The sequence below is a fragment of the Nicotiana tabacum genome, chromosome 5 (genome assembly GCF_000715075.1).
Source record: "Nicotiana tabacum cultivar K326 chromosome 5, ASM71507v2, whole genome shotgun sequence".
Lineage (NCBI taxonomy): Eukaryota > Viridiplantae > Streptophyta > Magnoliopsida > Solanales > Solanaceae > Nicotiana > Nicotiana tabacum.
Genome location: NC_134084.1, coordinates 17684961 through 17703153, shown reverse-complemented (window position 1 = coordinate 17703153; position 18193 = coordinate 17684961). Strand labels below are relative to the sequence as shown.

The 18193-nt window shown below is 35.0% G+C and overlaps 1 protein-coding gene and 1 pseudogene across 1 annotated transcript; both read right to left on the bottom strand.

Moving 5' to 3' along the window:
* Positions 1–297: 297 nt before the first annotated feature.
* LOC107787749 (B3 domain-containing protein REM10-like) lies at positions 298–8766 on the bottom strand (annotated as a pseudogene).
* Positions 8767–12968: 4202 nt separating this feature from the next.
* On the bottom strand, positions 12969–17061 carry LOC107787750 (B3 domain-containing protein REM10). Its single transcript, XM_016609364.2, has 5 exons — positions 16618–17061; positions 15963–16251; positions 14290–14426; positions 13781–14018; positions 12969–13255 (listed from the first exon to the last, which is right to left on the bottom strand). The coding sequence occupies exons 1-5, from the start codon at positions 16681–16683 to the stop codon at positions 13224–13226; spliced, it is 762 nt and encodes a 253-aa protein (XP_016464850.1). The 5' UTR covers positions 16684–17061; the 3' UTR covers positions 12969–13223.
* Positions 17062–18193: the final 1132 nt, after the last annotated feature.

Below are 18193 nucleotides of genomic sequence, written 5' to 3'. Positions count from 1 at the left end.
AATGTCTGCATAACTAATGCATAAGTTCAAAATGTCTACCAAATAATGTATTATTAATACACAAAGCTAATGCATGCATTAATTTATCTAATGCATCCTACCAAACGACCCCTTAGTATTTAAGGTAATAGAAATTATGAAACCTGCCACATGCAAAGTTTTTCCTTTCTTTGTTTCAAATGAAAATATTGCTGGTTATGTTCAACATATATATCAAAAAGCTAAAATTGATCAACAATTCAAAATAAATCATCTTAAAAATTAATGCGTGATTTGATATAGGAAATGGCACTGAACTAGAAGAACTGATAATTTTTTTTATAAAAATTTGGCAGGTAAAAAAATGAACTTAAAACAACCCAATTTCAATTGATTTTTTGCCCCATTAGCAATTTTTAAGCTAGTCAATACATGAATATAACACACTCTTGATGATCCAATGGACAAAATATTGTTTAATGTAAAATTTCTTTTCCATCGAATACCAGCTCGTCTGGAAAGAGCCCTATCTCCTTGGGCTTTAAATCCCTTCGAAAAAGAGAATCGATCATCTTCGCCTTCAAATAGGGATTGAGAGACTTTCCCCTACCCAACCTGAATTCTAAGGGTAATCGATGTGAACCATAGAGTTTAGAAGCAACCGCTTTTAGTCGTTCCCAACGTTTAGATTGAGTAGACATCAAAGGAGAGAGAAGGGGTTTATGAATCACTCAAACGAGCCTTTCTAGCTGCATTTGAATCGGCATCCCTATCCATATGTTTATGCGCAGGGGCATCCAAGAGAGAGAGAGATTTAACTGCTTTAATTTTTCTTTTTTCTACGAATTGCTTCATTGTTCAGTCGACCTCTCGAAGGATGCTTGCATTTTCTCAAGAAATATGACCTACAAAACACATTGGATTATGTAAGTCAACGTAAAAATTGCTGGGAAGCCAAAGGGTTTAAAATGATAACTATATTAAGTGACATTGCTTTAAGTGTTGATAATTTTCGATCTCTTATTACGCATGTAACCAACATTCTCTTAGCATATTTTCCATAAGATTAGGAAATCACTCCCCAAAGTTAGCCACAATTTGTTTTGTCTATTAAGTCAAAAATGTAAAAATATGTTTTGTACACTTCAGCAACCAAACAAAAAGACCAAAACAAAGATTATCTCCAAAGAAGAGAATACTTGCCTTGATCCCTGACTGGAGTTTCTCCATCAGTAACAACTTGAAATTTCCATATTGGTGTTTCTCCATTAGTGACAACCTCAAACATTACACGATCTCCTTTCTTTAAGGAGTTATCAACAATGAATTTACGCCATCCATCTCCAATATAGGCTTCAGTTTTGTTTTTCCAAGAGTTTAGCTTAAAATTCCACAACCTTTGCCTTTTATCTCTTATAATCAAACCGCTCTGTAAGAGATGAAAGACAAAGGTCGTGGAATTTTAAGCTAAACTCTTCGAAAAACAAAACTGAACCCTCAGGGGTTGGCCTGGTAGCAATTGACTTGAGCCTTAGGGTTTGCTCCCTTTCAAGGTCTCAAGTTCGAAACCCACTAGGTGCAAACAATTTCTGAGGGCCATCGGACTGGGTAAAACCTGAATTAACCGTGGTGCACTTGCGGGAAACTCCTTGCCGAGGGCTTGTGCACCCTCGGGATTAGTCGGGGCTCTTAGAGACTCGGACACCCGGTGCAAATAAAAAAAAATAAAAAAATCAAACCGCTCTTGTTGGCGAGACCATTTGCGATTGCAAATTGTTTAGGAAGGTACTGAAATTGTGTATAACCATTTGTACACATCATAAAACAGTTCATATTTGAGTTCATATTTGACTTCAATTAACAGAGGAATATACGAAAAATGGTGCACATATGCTTCCTTTAGATTCTTGAAGAGTATGCACGAAATGAGTTTTGAGACTTACCAAGAAACCGCTCGAAAGGCAATATTCCCCAAGAGTGCATTTAAAATAAGATTGACCAAAAGGCTTTTTGGTAGCAGCTTCTACATGGGAAGAAGCCTTGTTTGACAACTTGATTCTGGGGCTCGGTTTATCTGTTACATTGTCAAGCGATTAAATATGACAAATAATGATACTTAAAAGATGAACAAAAGCCAGATATCCACCCCACCTAGATAATATCAGTTTTTCTTGTAAATTAAGCATGTTGTTTATGTATTCAGACACGGATCCAGGATTTGATCGTAGAGGGAAACCACTATTTTTAACATAGATATGTCAGCTAGTAGCAACAAATTTTGGCGTGCTAACTCCTTGAAAACTTAATGATTATGAGTCAGTGACCGTAAGATGTTCAAAAGAATCAAAAACTTGCTCAAATAAGATCAGATTAAAGGTTTGTTAAGCAGTCCAAACAGAGTCTCGGTCACCGTCGTTGAATCGATGGATGTTTGCTACTTTATCGAAGTAATCCTTGAAGGCAGAAGGGTTTTTGAAGTTTTTTATTACTGTTTTTGGGGAAAATTTTGGTGAATTACTTATTTTGATACATGTCAAGAAAACAATAATGCTTATAAGCTTAGATATAATTGGGGATAAAGAAGGTGATTGGCTTCTTGCTAATGGAATATCTTATCCCCTTCCATGTACTAGTACTAAATTATCATTAACTTAGAAAAGATTAAGAAAAAAAATTCTCAAAAAGAGTTTTTGACTATTTTGTGTAGAAATTCTGAAGCAATAATTATAGAGAGAAGCTTGGTTTGAGGGTATTGAGAGAGAGATTTGAAGGGAAAAAAGCTATACTAAGTTGACTACTATATACTAGTGCTAAATTATTGTTGAACTTAGAAAAGATAAAGGAAAAAAAACAAGTTAAGCACTAAATACAGAATACTAAACTATCTTGAATTCAAGGAGGAAAAAACTAAAATGAAAAAGTGCAGAATTACGCTGGTGTAGGTCTCAATCTCCGTTCATCTAGTGAGGGAGGAGATAATGCTGCATGCTAAACCACCACAACAATCCAGCTTCTGCGTTTGAGGGGGCACATCAAAATTGTTTAGGGGGTCCTTGATATATATACAAATATATATATATATATATATATATATATATTGTTTTTGCCGAGGCTAACGAGTTCCCGTGACCCCTCTACTCGAAATGTAGGTTTGAATGTATTATTTCCTTTAAAGGTTGCATAAGTGATCTAGAAAATAATTTCAAGAGTAATAGCATAAAAAAAAAAGTTGAGGACCGGAACTGGCCATTAAAGTTTCCACCCTATAAACTTGAGGGAATACATACAACAAACTGCACTTTAATACGACGTTGATTTAAAAGTTTAGAGCCAGCTGAGATAAAGTACGGGTAAATTTCATAAACGGTCATAAAATCATAAAACTTTCACTAAATCACACAAAAATCATAGTGACCGGCAAACACAAATTTAAGGTAGTATTTTCTTATTTCAAGTTTTTTATTTTTTACTTTCAGTTTAATAAATAATAACCCAATTAAAATAGGAGAAATATACTCCCTCCATTTCAATTTATGTGAACCTATTTCCTTTTTAGTCCGTGCCAAAAAGAATGACTCCTTTCCTTGTTTGGAAACAATTTACCTTTATGCAATGATTATAGCCACACAAAATATATGTGCCTCATTTTACACAAGTTTAAAAGCCTTCTCTCTTCTCTCTTCTCTTAAACTCTGTGCACAGTCAAATGAATTCACACAAATTGAAACGACAAAACTTTCTGGGAAGCCAAAGGGTTTTAAATGATAACTATATTACCTACAAAACATTAGATTATGTAAGTCAACGTAAAAATTTCTGGGAAGCCAAAGGGTTTAAAATGATAACTATATTAAGTGACATTGTTTTAAGTGTTAATAATTTTCGATCTGTTACGCATGTAACCAACATTCTCTTAGCATATTTTCCATAATATTAGGAAGTCACTCCCCAAAGTTAGCCACAATTTGTTTTGACTATTAAGTCAAAAATGTAAAAATAAGTTTTGTACACTACAGCAACCAAACAAAAAGACCAAAACAAAGATTATCCCCAAAGAAGAGAATACTTGCCTTGATCACAGACTGGAGTTTCTCCATCAGTAACAACTTGAAATTTCCATATTGGTGTTTCTCCATTAGTGACAACCTCAAACATTACACGATCTCCCTTCTTTAAGCAATTATCAACAATGAAATCCATCTCCAATATAGACTTCATTTTTGTTTTTCCGAGAGCTTAGCTTTAAATTCCACGACCTTTGTTTTTCATCTCTTATAATCAAACTGCACTTGTTGGCGAGACCATTTGCGATTGCAAATTGTTTAGGAAGGTACTGAAATGGTGTATAACCGTTTGTACACATCATAAACCAATTCATATTTGAATCCCATTAACAGAGGAATATGAAAAAATGGTGCACATAAGCTTTCCTTTAGCCTGAAGATTCTTGAAGAGTTTGCACGAAATGAGTTCTAAGACTTACCAAGAAACCACTCGAAAGGCAATATTCCCCAAGAGTGCATTTAAAATAAGAGTGACCAAAAGGCTTTTTGGTAGAAGCTTCTGCATGGGAAGAAGCCTTGTTTGACAACTTGATTCTGGGGCTCGGTTTATCTGTTACATTGTCAAGTAATTATGTATGATAAATAATGATACTTAAAAGATGAAGGGAATTTAGATACCCACCGCACCTTTTGGTTAAGACAATATAAGTTTTCGTTGTAAATTAAGCATTTTGTTTATATATTCAGACACGGATCCAGGATTTGAGCGTAGCGAGGATACCACTTACAATTTTTAAAATAGATATGTCGGCTAGTAGCGACAAAATTTGGCGTGCTAACTCCTTGAAAACTTAATGATTATGAGTCAGTGACCTAAAGGATGTTCAAAATTCTCAAAAACTTACTCAACTAAGATCAAGATTAAAGGTTTGTTAAGCAGTCCAAGCAGAGTCTTTGTCGTTGAATCGACGAACTTTTGCTTCTTTGCGAAGTGATTTTTGAAGGCAGAAGGACTTTTGGAGTTTCTCTATGGCTGTTTTTAGGGGGAAATTTTGCTGAATTACTTGTTTTTATACCGGTCAAGAAAATGGTGATGTTTATAAACTTAGTCATAAAGAAGGCCGTGACTGGCTTATTGCTAATGGAATATCTTATCCCCCTTCCAATTTCCTTTAATCTTTTTATGTCTCTCTCTATCACCTTTTCGACATCTAGAAGGATGTTTCTCAAAAAAAGTTTTGGACTATTTTGTGTAGAAGTTCTGAAGAACTATTTGTGGAGAGAAGCTTGGTTTGAGGCTTTTGAGAGAGATTTGAAGAAAAAATAGTTATACTAAGTTGACTACCATGTAGTAGTGCTAAATTATTATTGAGGGGGCACATCAAAATTATTTATGGATCCTTGATGTATATACAAATATTGATACATGGTTTTGGCCGAGGCTAACGAGTTCAGGTGACCCCTCTACTCGCCGTGTAGGTCTGAATGTATTATTACCTTTACATGTCGCATAATTAATCTAGAAAATAATTTCCAAAAAATTACAGAAAAAAAAAAAGTTGAGGACTGGAACTGGCCATTAAAGTTTCCAACCTATAAAGTTGAGAGGATCCATAAAACAAACTGTACTTTAATATGATATTGATTTAAGAGTTTTAAGCCAGTATTGTTGTTATAACAAGTAGCTAAAAAGTACCCTTTATATAAGACTTTGCTATGCTATTAATACAGGGAGGAAACAGAAATGTGTAGATTTATTTTCTTAATTTGCACTAACTATGTTTTGTATGATCTAAAATGTATGTAAAAAAATTAATTTTCATAAAAAAATTTATAAAACAATTCATTTGATGAATAATTCATTTCTAGCATGGGCGGAGCAAAGGTTTTTTTGTTGAATCTCCTTGACATAAGAAACTACTATAGCGGCAAAGACTAATATGTTGATGAAAGCAAGTTATAAGAAATAAGAAATACGAACAATAACGGAGTAACACCACAATTTCCTGTTTCTATTAAATGAAAATTGTAAAATTAACTTTTACACACTTAAGACAAAAAATAGAAGTTTTTCCATCCAAGACGTTACGCAGAATATGGAAATGCATATGACAATAAAAGAGATCAACAAAGAAATAAGGGGGGCTGGCTATAAGATGAGAAACTTGCCTTGAAACTTCCTGATTGGAGTTTCATCAGTAAGAACTTGAGATTTCCATATTGGCGTCTCTCCATTAGTAGCAATCTCAAACCTTATACGATCTCCCTCTTTTAAGCAATTATCAGTAACAAGTTTACGCCATCCATCTCCCATATAGACTCGACTTTTGGAAGAACTTAGCTTTAATTTCCACGACCTTTGTCTATCATCTTTTATAATCAAATCACACTTCTTGTTGCTGAGACCATTTGCTTTTGCAAATTGTCGAGGAAGGGACTGACATGGTGTATAACCATTTGCACACATCAATAAACAGTTCTTATTCTTCATGTTTCTTCGACTATATAACACCAATTAACAATGAGAAAAATAAGAACATACTACCTTTATCCCAGTTGTAGAAACACTTTCAATCAAATGTGACATCCATCACTTGAAAAATCTTGATAAATAATGCAAAGTAAGCTAATTTTGGTTAAGAAGTAACGCATTAGACCCCCTTCGGCCATCGCCCCAGAGCTAAATCAGTATATGCAAGCCGAATTTCGACAATAAATCAACACTGTTTACATAAATTCATGCTCACACCATTGCTTTAGCCTAAAATTCAATAAGGTTTGATAGTGCATACAAAATGAGTATTGAGACTTACCAAGTAACCACGGAAAAGGCAATAAGGTTGGATAGTGCAGACAAAATGAGATTGACCAAAAGGCTTTTCATAAGTAGCTGCTTCTGCATGAGAAGAATCCTCGTTTATTGACAACTTGATACCGCGACTCGGTTTTTCTGTCACATTGACAAGAAATTAAATATGACAAATTAAATTACACATAAAAAATTATAATAGCATTATATATCCACCCAACCTTTAGGTTTCTGTTAGAAAATAAGCATCATTAGTGTTTATGTATTGTTTCCTGTACAAGTTTCATAATTAATCAAGAAAATAATTTCCATAAAAAACTTCACCTTTGAATTCAAATTTCTTGGAAATCTCTTCAACATTATTGGCTTCTTCTTGTTGTTGTCGCAAATACTCCGAATATTCTCTGTCGCAGTGACTTGAATCAAATATGGAAACTTCAAACTCCATGTTTCCTTCATGTCTGAACACCAATAAATCTCCTAACTGCAAATCATGCTCCTCTGCAAACTTTTCCCAACCTTCTTCTATATATCGGCCATTCACCTTCACCCGCCACTGCTTAATACCCCTTCTCAATACTGCACGTTCAATGTGTTCATGTACCTTCAGATACTTCAAGAAACCAGTAGGAATTTTCTGCAGTACAACAATAAGTATAATTAGTATAGCCTTGTCCCAAAATGACTAATATCTATTTCTAAAAAGTGACAATACTATTATCTACCCAATTAATCAATGAAAGAGTATTCATTTAGAACATCTAACATCCCCTACCTTCAGCTCTATATCATACATAAAGCAGATATATATATAACAAAAGATGAAAAGAAGTTTTAACGTATTACTCACAAGTCCATTCTTGAAACCTGGCAGAATGGGTTTGAAAAAATGAGGTTTCTTTGGAGGGATTTTCATGGCTGCCAAGAATATGTAATTACAGAGGAGAAGAGGTGTTCTTTTTGTTTTTCCTTAGATAGAATGAAAGAATTCAGGGGAAACTAAATAGTTGCAAGGGAACTTAAAAGTTACTAATGGAATTAATATGTCAGATGGCCTTTTCATATTCAGAGGACAGTGTAATCCAATACCAATAAATGCAGCATTAATAGTGCACTTTAACATACTTGAAGGACTAATACTGCACCACTTTATATTTAAGTGCCATTTTGAATCAAAGTCCAAACTTACGGGACGATGTTGTGCCTTTTATCAAGATTTTACATATAATAGATCTTTTTTCATTTATCAGACTAACTAGTATCCTAATAATATGGTTAAATTAGAGATGTGATTACAGCATAGCCAAATTCTGGATGTAATTAGACTGAAAGAGGTTTCATGAACGTTCCACGATACGAATGGCAATAGACAAGAATCCAAAAGGCTACCTTAATCTAATTACTAATCATGCATGAACGGATATTCTCAAAACAGAAGTAGAATACACCATATATAGAAAGTAGGTTTCTGTGAGATTTAGCAACATGAACTCTCTTCTCCCCGGTCAGAAAGAAAACTAGGTATATATATAAAAAAATTAGACATACAAGGAGTAATGTGCTGCAATGTCATATTTAGTGCATGGTTTACATTAGTACAAACTAGTGGAACTACACAGTGGTGGGTGGTGGACCCATAGATAGGTCGTTACAAAAAGTAGGGCCGGGAAGATTGCTACTACCTAGTACATGGCTAAGATGTATCTTGCCCAACAGATCCTCCTTCCCGGAGTAAATTCACAACAAAAGATGGTGGATCGTCGAAAAGGGTGATGGAGTTTGGGCGTATCAGACTACAGCAACATGAAGAAAACGCAAACTTCAATATTTACCTGGGAGGCTTACATTTCACTAGCTTCAGTGCTGATTTCCTTGCCCATCACCAAAAGCTTCGATTTCTTAGCTTCTCTGAATCTTGACATCCTTACCAGAATACTTACCTGAATTATTTTTAAACAAAACATTATATAATCATATAAGTCTGATGAAGATCATTTATATGGAAAATGTCATAAAGCAATCCTTACGCAATTTGAAAGAGGACCAAAATCTCATGGACATAAAATAAAATGAGAAATTTTGGTACCTTTTGCAGCGGATAAATAAGAAACTGACTGCAAGTCCCACAAATTTTCGCAGGGAAACAGATCTAGTCTTTTCACAATCTAAATACAAATTCATCAAAGTTTTTTGAGATGTAGGGAACAGAACGCAACTTGGAGAGATATAGTTATCTTTTATCACTAAAAGTTGAACTCAACTTTCATATCAGATATAGTCAAATAGAAGTTACCTAAACTTACTTCCCCAACTCCCTTCTTTATTCTCTCACCATTCACGGTCAGCTAAAAATTTACCAATAAAAGTGCAATGGACACTATTTGAAACCTTTAAGATTTTGTGTATCTTCAAAAGTTAACATAATATTTTAAAATCTCAGTGAAAAATTGTTTTCTGGTTCCAACTTCCATATTCTAATAATTGAAGGGACAAAGAGGAAAAACAACAACATATATACTAACATACAGGATGGTCATGAAACTCAAAAGGAGATAAAGAAATACTCACAATGGACATGCGCTATCGGTATTGTTGTCACGACCCGAATTTCCCATCCTCGGGAGTCGTGATGGCGCCTACTAATGAGAGCTAGGCAAGTCAATCCTTAACTACTTACTTCATTATCAAATTACTTCTTTTTAACAAATATAAGGCGATAACATGAAAACAGTGGAACTTTACATAAATAAGCGGATGTTGTTGTTGTTGTAAGGCGATAACATGAAAAACTGCGGAACCTTAAATAATTAAGCGGAAGATAACAATTAAACATCTGACATCTGCGTCTATTACAATTACTTAAGTCTCAACTACCCAAAACCTGGTGTCACAGTGTCACAGACGGTCTAAGATTTACTACATACAAAGTCTGAAGAAATAATAATACATTGTTTCTGACTGTAAGGAAAATGAAACAGGAAAGTAGGGATAGAGGGAGACGCCAGGGCCTACGGACGCCTGCAGGTCTACCTTGGATCTCCGCATGGACTGAAGGTAGCCTCCACACTACGGTCCAAAAGCTGCTCCGGCATTTGCACATGGTGCAGAGTGTAGTATCAGCACAACCGACCACATGTGCTGGTAAGTGTCCAGCCTAACCTCGGCGAAGTAGTGACGAGGCTAGGACCAGACTACTAAATAAACATGTGCAGTTCAAATATATATACAGCGGAAAAGAAATACAGAATTAATCAGTCAATATGGGAGGGGGAGCATGGTGTGGGGGAGATAACAATTCCGAATAGAAAGACATCAAGTAATGAAAGAACAGCATAACTCGGATATCAACGAATAATCAAAAATCAACAAATGCACGGCATCACCCTTCGTCCTCACCAAAGCAATCATATAATAAAAATGTACATGGCATCACCCTTCGTGCTTTTACTCTCTTTCCTCACCATATAATCAATATAATCGGCACGGAATGGTACATCGTGCAGCACGGCATCACCCTTCGTACTTTACACTCTTTCCTCACAAAACAAACAATACACGGCATCACCCTTCGTGCTTTACACTCTTTCCTCACAAAAACAAGCAATACACGACATCACCCTTTGTGTTTTAATACTCTTCCTCACCCAAACAACAATCACAAACAATGGGGCAAGGGAATAAACAAGATTATAATAGGAATCCCGGCAAGGGAATAAACAAGATTATAATAGGAATCTCGCGGCAAGGGAATAAACAAGATTATAATAGGAATCCCGGCAAGGGAGCAACATCAATAATATCAACATCCCGGCAAGGGAGATAACCAATAAAGCAACAATATCCCGGCAAGGGAACAATTTAATGACTTCTTTCTCTTATTTACTTTTACTTCACAACTCACTTTACCACTTGAGCCAATGCTCCAAAGGGTTCAATCAACTCATATATTTACACAATTCATAATATAACTTGAGCCAATGCTCCTCGATGTTCAAAGGTCACAATTCCTTCCACAAACTTTTCACAACAAATAGAAATCACCTCTAAAGCATGGATAATACAACGAAGTCAGGAAAATCACAATATAAAACTCACGGGCATGCTTGACACCAACGTATAGATACTCGTCACCATGCCTATACGTCGTACTCAACAAGAAGCAAATAGCAACTAGGACACAACTCCTAATCCCTCAAGCTAAGGTTAGACCAAACACTTACCTCGATGTCACGAACACAATTCACGATTCAACTATAGCTTTACCCATTGATTCCACCACCAATTCGCTTGTATCTAGTCACAAGTTACTTAATTACATCAATAAACGCTAAATGAATCAACCCCAATGCATGAAAATGAGTTTTCTAAAGTTTTACCCAAAAAGTCAAAAATCGCCCCTAGGCCCACATGGCCAAAACCCAAGGTTCGAACCAAAACCCGATTATCCATTCCCCACGAACCCAAATATATAATTTGTTTTGAAATAGGGCCTCAAATCGAGGTCCAAATCCCCAATTTTTGAAAAACCTAGGTTCTACCCAAAACACTCAATTTCCCCATGAAAATCATTGATTTTAAGTTGAAATCATGTTAAAAGATGTTAATGATTGAAGGAAATGAGTAAAATTTAACTTAAAATCGATTTGGAAGAAGAGTTGTTCTTGGAAAATCACCCAAAGGAGTTTGTGTTTTGAAAAGATATGAAAAATGGGTTTAAAATCGCCTAAGTATAAAGTTGCAGGTTGCAGGTCCAAGGTATGGGAAATGCGAACAGGGGTTCGCAACCTCTACTGGCTTGGGAATTGCGAAACAGGGTTCGCATTTGCGACTTGGGAATTGCGAAGACAGGGTCGCATTTGCGACCCAAGGCTGATTAGGGGAATTTCGCATTTGCGATCATAAACGTCGCATTTGCGACTGGCCTTTAGCATTTGCGAGCCAATTGGTCACATTTGCGATCAGGCCTGCCCAGGTCCCATTTTCGCATTTGCGATGGAGGTCTCGCATTTGCGATCCAGGCTTAACTGAAAACCTGCAATTTTTCTAAGTTCAAAATGCACTCCGTGGCCTATCCAAAACTCACCCGAGCCCTCGGGGCTCCAAACCAAATATACACACAACCTCAAAAACATCCCACGGACTTATTCGTGTACTCATATCACCAAAATAACATCAGAAGCATCGAATTAGACCTCAATATCAAAGAAATTTATCAAAACTTCTTAAATATCCAATTTTCCAATTAAGGTCCGAATCACGTCAAACGGACTCTGTTTCTTACCAAACTTCACAGATCTATCTTATATCATATATAAGACTTGTACCGGGCGCCGGAACCAAACTACGGGCCTAATACCAACATGCTCTAATCAAAATTCATTTCCAAATCTTTTAAACAATTTCATAAAACAATTTCTTTCAAAAATTCATTTCTCGGGCTTGGGACCTCGGAATTCGATTCCGGGCATACGCCCAAGTCTCATATTTTCCTACGGACCCTCCGGGACCGTCAAATCACGGGTCCGGGTTCGTTTACCCAAAACGTTGACCGAAGTCAAATTAATTCATTTTATAGTCAAAATTTATCATTTTTCACAGATTTTCACATATAGGCTCTCCGGCTACACACCCGGACTGCGCGCGCAAATCGAGGTGATGCTAAAAGAGCTTTTTAAGACCTCGAAAAGTAGAATTCATTTTAAAACAAGTGATGACCTAAAACAATTGTGCCATTGTTTATAAGTTCAAACTTATACGTCTCCTACTTGAAGACCATTTGCTTTCATGAACTGTGGCAATCCCTTTTTAACTCCAAAGTGATGTCCTATCGGCCCTAGCCACACTGACCATGATGTATGTTTTTCATCTATGAGAATCATCTCACAGTGTCTATTCATCAAGCCAGTTGATTTTGCAACAGCCAATGGAAAATACTGCTCAAATTTTATCCCAATATAGAGATCAATGCCTCGTTGTCACAAAAAAGGAAACTAGTATTAACATTTTAACTGAAATTTATTCTAATCACTTAGTTCATAGAGAATTGAACAGAAGCTGTATGTATGTTGTAGACTCAGTGGTTTATATCTGTCGGTAAAAAGAAAAATTCAGCCAAATTACTTTTAAAGATGAAATTTAGCACACTAGACTATAAGGACAAACTTTAAAGAGCAACCTTAAAGAAAAAGTCATACAGCGCAAATATTCCACATAGTTTATACAACCAGAACCAAGACATACTATTACTGAGTAATTGGGACCTGGAACAAAAGCTGGCTAGGCCAGTCATTACTTCCAAGTCTTTTTAGGAGTAGTAGTTTTCAGACATTTACTTACCTTACATGGAAATTTTTATAAGAAAACATTATACATACTTTTTGAGGTTATGCACATATATTGGATCAACAAAATTAACCAAAAGTCAAGTTGCTTCAATGTTCCTCCCCTATTCCAGAATATCTGCCTGCAACATATATTACCATGAAAGTTGTTACAACATCAGCTAGGGAGGCCCATTACAATGTTTTCAATATAACATCCTTAGTAATGTTACATAATTTCACACTATAGCAAACATGTAAATACCTTTTAAAATAACTATTTGCAAGAAATAATAACACAATTATGAGAAACATTAAATAGAAGCCATGAAACTGTAAAAATCAATTTGCAATTACCGACCTGATTGTGTGAATATTCTTTTACAGCGTCAATTCATAGAACTTAAACTCGACAAGACAACAACAACAATACCAACAACAACAAAAAAAAACTAGTGGAATCCCACAAGTGGGGTCCAGGGAGGGTGGTGTATATGCAGACCTTACCCCTACCCTACGAAAGTAGAGAGGTTGTTTCTGATAGTCCCTCAGCTAAAGGAAGATGAAAAGAAATAATAATAACAAGCAATATCAACAACAAATGCCAGAAAAATAATAGCAACAATCTAAGCTCGACAAAAATATAATAAAATTGGAAGAACACTTACAATGGAAGTGAGCTATAGGTATTTTCTCATTCTTGATGAGTTCAAATTTGTAAGCATCTCCAACTTGGAGACCTTTTGCTGCTCTGAATTTTGCCCATCCACTTGTAATTCCAAAATGACGTCTACCCGCTAGCGGCCCTAATCGTACTGACCAAGATCTCTGTGCTTCATCTTTCAGAATCATCTCACACTTTCTATTCATCAACCCACTTGACTTTGCAAAATGTCGTGGAAAATACTGCCATAAAAGTTATTCAAATATGTAGAACAAGTTCAGTCATCACCAAAAGAAGAAAAAGAAAAGGACAACAATCAAAAGCGTTTAAGTTCTGTGAACTGATAGTGTATAAATTTTACACCATTAGGTTAAGTTGCCTACAATAACAGGTAAATGTTGTAACCAAGAAAATAGAGAATAGCCTGCTATAATAAGTTAAATTACGCTTTCTTTACACTGTTAGTGTGTATAATTAACTTAAACTCCAACAAAATCAGTTCAAATCACTTACCAAAACTGGCTTGCTGATGCAATAAGGTTTAATGATTGCAACAAAATACGGAGGATCATCGTCACCGGAAGTTGGAGTAGATACTTGTGCATTGAGAGGAATCATGTTTGAGGGCTTTTTCCTAATGTTTGTTGCTCCTTATAAAGAAAGAAAATAGCAAAAGAAAGAGAACGTAATGAGTAAGTGTTACAATTAAGATAAAAGCAAGATCATATTACATAAGGTTTCCAAATAATAAGGAAACGGCTAAAAAAGCAAGAATGGTGTAACAAAAATGAAGTTTAATGATTTAAAATTTAGTTTGACAAGATTCCAGAACAAGTAGAGCTGTATTAACTGCATTATGCTGTCAATGCATACATTAATAAAAGTTACAACATATTCTAAATCGCCACTGTCCCTCAACTTACAAAAGAAATGAAGAAATTCAATGCCAAGCCAACAGAGAAAGGATAATACACAGAGAAAGGATAATACACTGCAGCAGAGTTTAATTGGTAGGATTCTGGAGTATATAACAAAGTAAAAGGATCGTATAAAAATTAAGAGGTTGCTTAAATCAGAAAACTTATGATGAAACTTCGATCATAAAAAATACTCCTAAGAGGTTGCTTAAATAAGAGAATTTACGACAAAATTTCCAGATTGGTTTTCTCCATCAGTAACAACCTTAAAAATCATATGATCTCCCACCTTTAAGTCATTTGCGGCATGGAATTCACGCCATCTACCTCCAAGATAGACTTGAGAACCGTAGGTAGTTAGCCTTAAATTCCATGACCTTTGTTTTTCGTCTCTAATAATTAAACCACAATTCTTGTTGGTGAGACCATTTGCCAATGCAAATTGAGTAGGAATACGCTGAAATCATTTATAATAATTTGCACATTTCATCACTTATGCATCACATTTTCACCATAAATAACTCCGACTGAAGAAAAAAAAAGAGGAAAAAAAAGGATTCTTGAAGGGTTATAGGGAAATGAGTTTGGAGACTTACAAAGTAACTGTTTGACAGGCATATGGTTTAGCAGTGTATACAAACTGAGATTGACTAAAAGGGCTGTGACTAGCAGCTTCTGCATTGGGAAAATCCTGGCTTGATGACAGAATGCAGGGCTTTGCTTTGTCTGTTATATTGTTAATTATAAGCAAATCCATGCCAAGACATCATAGCATGACAAAAGAGAGTTACCATTATAGGAGTCGTTTGGTATACTGGTGGGATATCCCACGGGGTTAGTTATCCACCTGCTATATATGGGATAGCTAATCCCACCCTTTTAGTGTAATAGTTATCCCGGATTAGCTAATACCTCAAACCAAACATGGGATTAAGTTAATCCCAAACTTTCTTCCTAGATTATCATTCTTACCCCATGTACCAAACGATCCCTTATAGTTGAGTAACGTGTAAACATCCACCCCCTCTTTTGGCTAACTTTTAAACAAAAATTAAACTCTAATTTTAAGACTAAAAGAATTCATTTGCATATTCATCAAGTATACACTAATGGACACTAAGATCTTACCTTTGAATTCAAACAATAAAGATGTTACTAAACCACAACAAACATACAATTTATCCAAACATTGTATCCACAGTAGAATGTAAAATGCAAAATTATGATACGACGGATAATAAACATCCAAACAAGCTGTAAAGATCTTACCTTTGAATTCAACATTATTGGCTTCTTCTTGTTGTTGCAGATACTCTACATATTCTCTATCACAATGACTTGAATCGAATATAACAACCTCAAACTCCATATTTCCTTCATGTCTGAACACCAACATATCTCCCAATTGCAAATCATGATGTTCTGCAAAATCAGACCAACCCGCTTCGAATCGATAGTCATTCAGCTTGACCAACCACTTCTTACCATCCCTTCTCAATATTGCATTTTCAATATGGTCATGTCCCTTTAGATACTTCAAGAAACCAACAGGAATTTTCTGAAGTACAATATAAACTTAGATTAGCCTTTTCCCAAACTTTTGGGCAGGAAATTGTACTAACTATCATACATGCAAACAATAAACAATTAAAAATTGTTCATATGGACCATGCTTTTTATTTTCTAGGGGCTTTTTACTCGGAGGCGGATTTAAAATTTCTAGTATATGAGTGCATTATTCAGAAAAAGGAGGAAAAAATATATTAGGTGGACCAATTTTAAAAAATATATACATAAAATATCTAATTTTATAAAAGACTGATGAGTTCCATAATTTTCGTTCTAAATCCGGCCGTGCTTTTAGCTCTGTGTCATACACGCATATAATAAACAAAAGAAAAGATGAAATGCATATCATACTCACAAGACCATTCTTGAAACCAGGCAGAATTGGTTTGAAAAAATGAGGTTTCTTTGGAGGGATTTTCATGGAAGCCAAGTATATATCTCTTGTTTAACTCTGTTTTTTTGTGAATAACATACTGAAAGGTGTAACTTCTGTTCATTGGGACGCAATAATTTGGTAAGTTAAACTTGAAAGGTATGATAAACTTGAAAGGTATGATTTTTAGTGGAATTTACTGACAGCAAAGGCAGCTTTTCCAATTCAGTGGACTGTGTAAACCAATAAAAAGACATCATACGACACATTCAACAAAGACAAAATTTTCAAGAATCCCAACGAAAAAGTTGAGAGAAATGGTGTAAGAGGACAAAGGAACAAAGCAAGGCAAAGAGGACAAAGGAAGGCAAAGATCAGCATAAATGAAATATTTTACAGTCGTCGGAAGTGGTTTAGATCCCTGTGTTATTTGGCTAAGCACATTAAGCCTTTAATTAATATAACCGTGTAATTTTAGTCCTTTAGACTAACAGAAAGTTAAAACTTAATAGTATTGTAATATTGTGGTTTAGATCCCTGTGTTATTTGGCTAAGCACATTAAGCCTTTAATTAATATAACCGTGTAATTTTAGTCCTTTAGACTAACAGAAAGTTAAAACTTAATAGTATTTTATTTAAAAATACAAAATATTAATTTAAAAAAAAATAAACTAACAATATTTTATTAAGTTAAACTTTCTGTGAAATTTTTAAATTTTAAACTAATAGAAAATTAAATTAATATCCTCATTTCCAACCAAGAGGTTGTGAGTTCGAGTCACCCCAAGAGCAAGGTAGGGAGTTCTTGGAGTTAAGGATGCCGAGGGTCTATTTGAAAATAGGCTCTCTGCCCCAGGGTAGGGGTAAGGTTTGCGTACACACTACCCTCCTCATACCCCACTAGTAGAATTATACTGAGTTGTTGTTGTTGTTATTGTTGTCTCTTCTTTTTAAACTAACAAAAAGTTAAAAATTAGTTTCTTCAACTTTTCATCTTTCTTACGGGAGAGATTTTGAAAGAGCAATATTTAATTAGTTAGAGGAAAATACTTCTACCACTCTCTCGTCCATGTTAAGTTAAATTTTCTATTAAGTTTTTAACTCTCTATTAGTTTAAAAAGAAGAACATGTATTAATTTTAAAAACTTAATAAAAAGTTCAACTTTATAAAATATTGTTAGTTTAAATTTTTTAAAATTAATTTTCTGGTTTAAAGGACTAAAATCACTCGGTTATATTAATTAAAGGTTTAATGTGATTAGCCACTTAACACAGGGACCAAAACCACAATATTGCAATAACTAAGGGACTAAAAGTACTATTTTCTCGGCGGATTTTATCATAAATGGTGGATTTTGTGGGAGGGTTAATCCAAATTTCGAGGGGAGTCAAAGCCCAAAGGGAAGTAAAACTAACGACGCTATATTTTTTTGTGGAACCTTTGATTTTTTCGAAAGAATTTTTACATTACTATGCCACATAGTAAACCTTATTATCCTCAATGTTTAAGGTTTGACTTAATTACACTTAGTATACCAAATTACCAATTCTATACCA

Bases quoted from the DNA above. Each gene is read 5' to 3' on its own strand.
- LOC107787750 (XM_016609364.2), bottom strand. From the start codon at position 16,683: ATGAAAATCCCTCCAAAGAAACCTCATTTTTTCAAACCAATTCTGCCT. The intron at 14,019-14,289 runs GTAAGTGATTTG...CTTTTATGGCAG, and splicing joins GCATCAGCAAGCCAGTTTTG to TATTTTCCACGACATTTTGC. The intron at 13,256-13,780 runs GTAAGTGTTCTT...TATATGTTGCAG, and splicing joins ACCTATAGCTCACTTCCATT to GCAGATATTCTGGAATAGGG.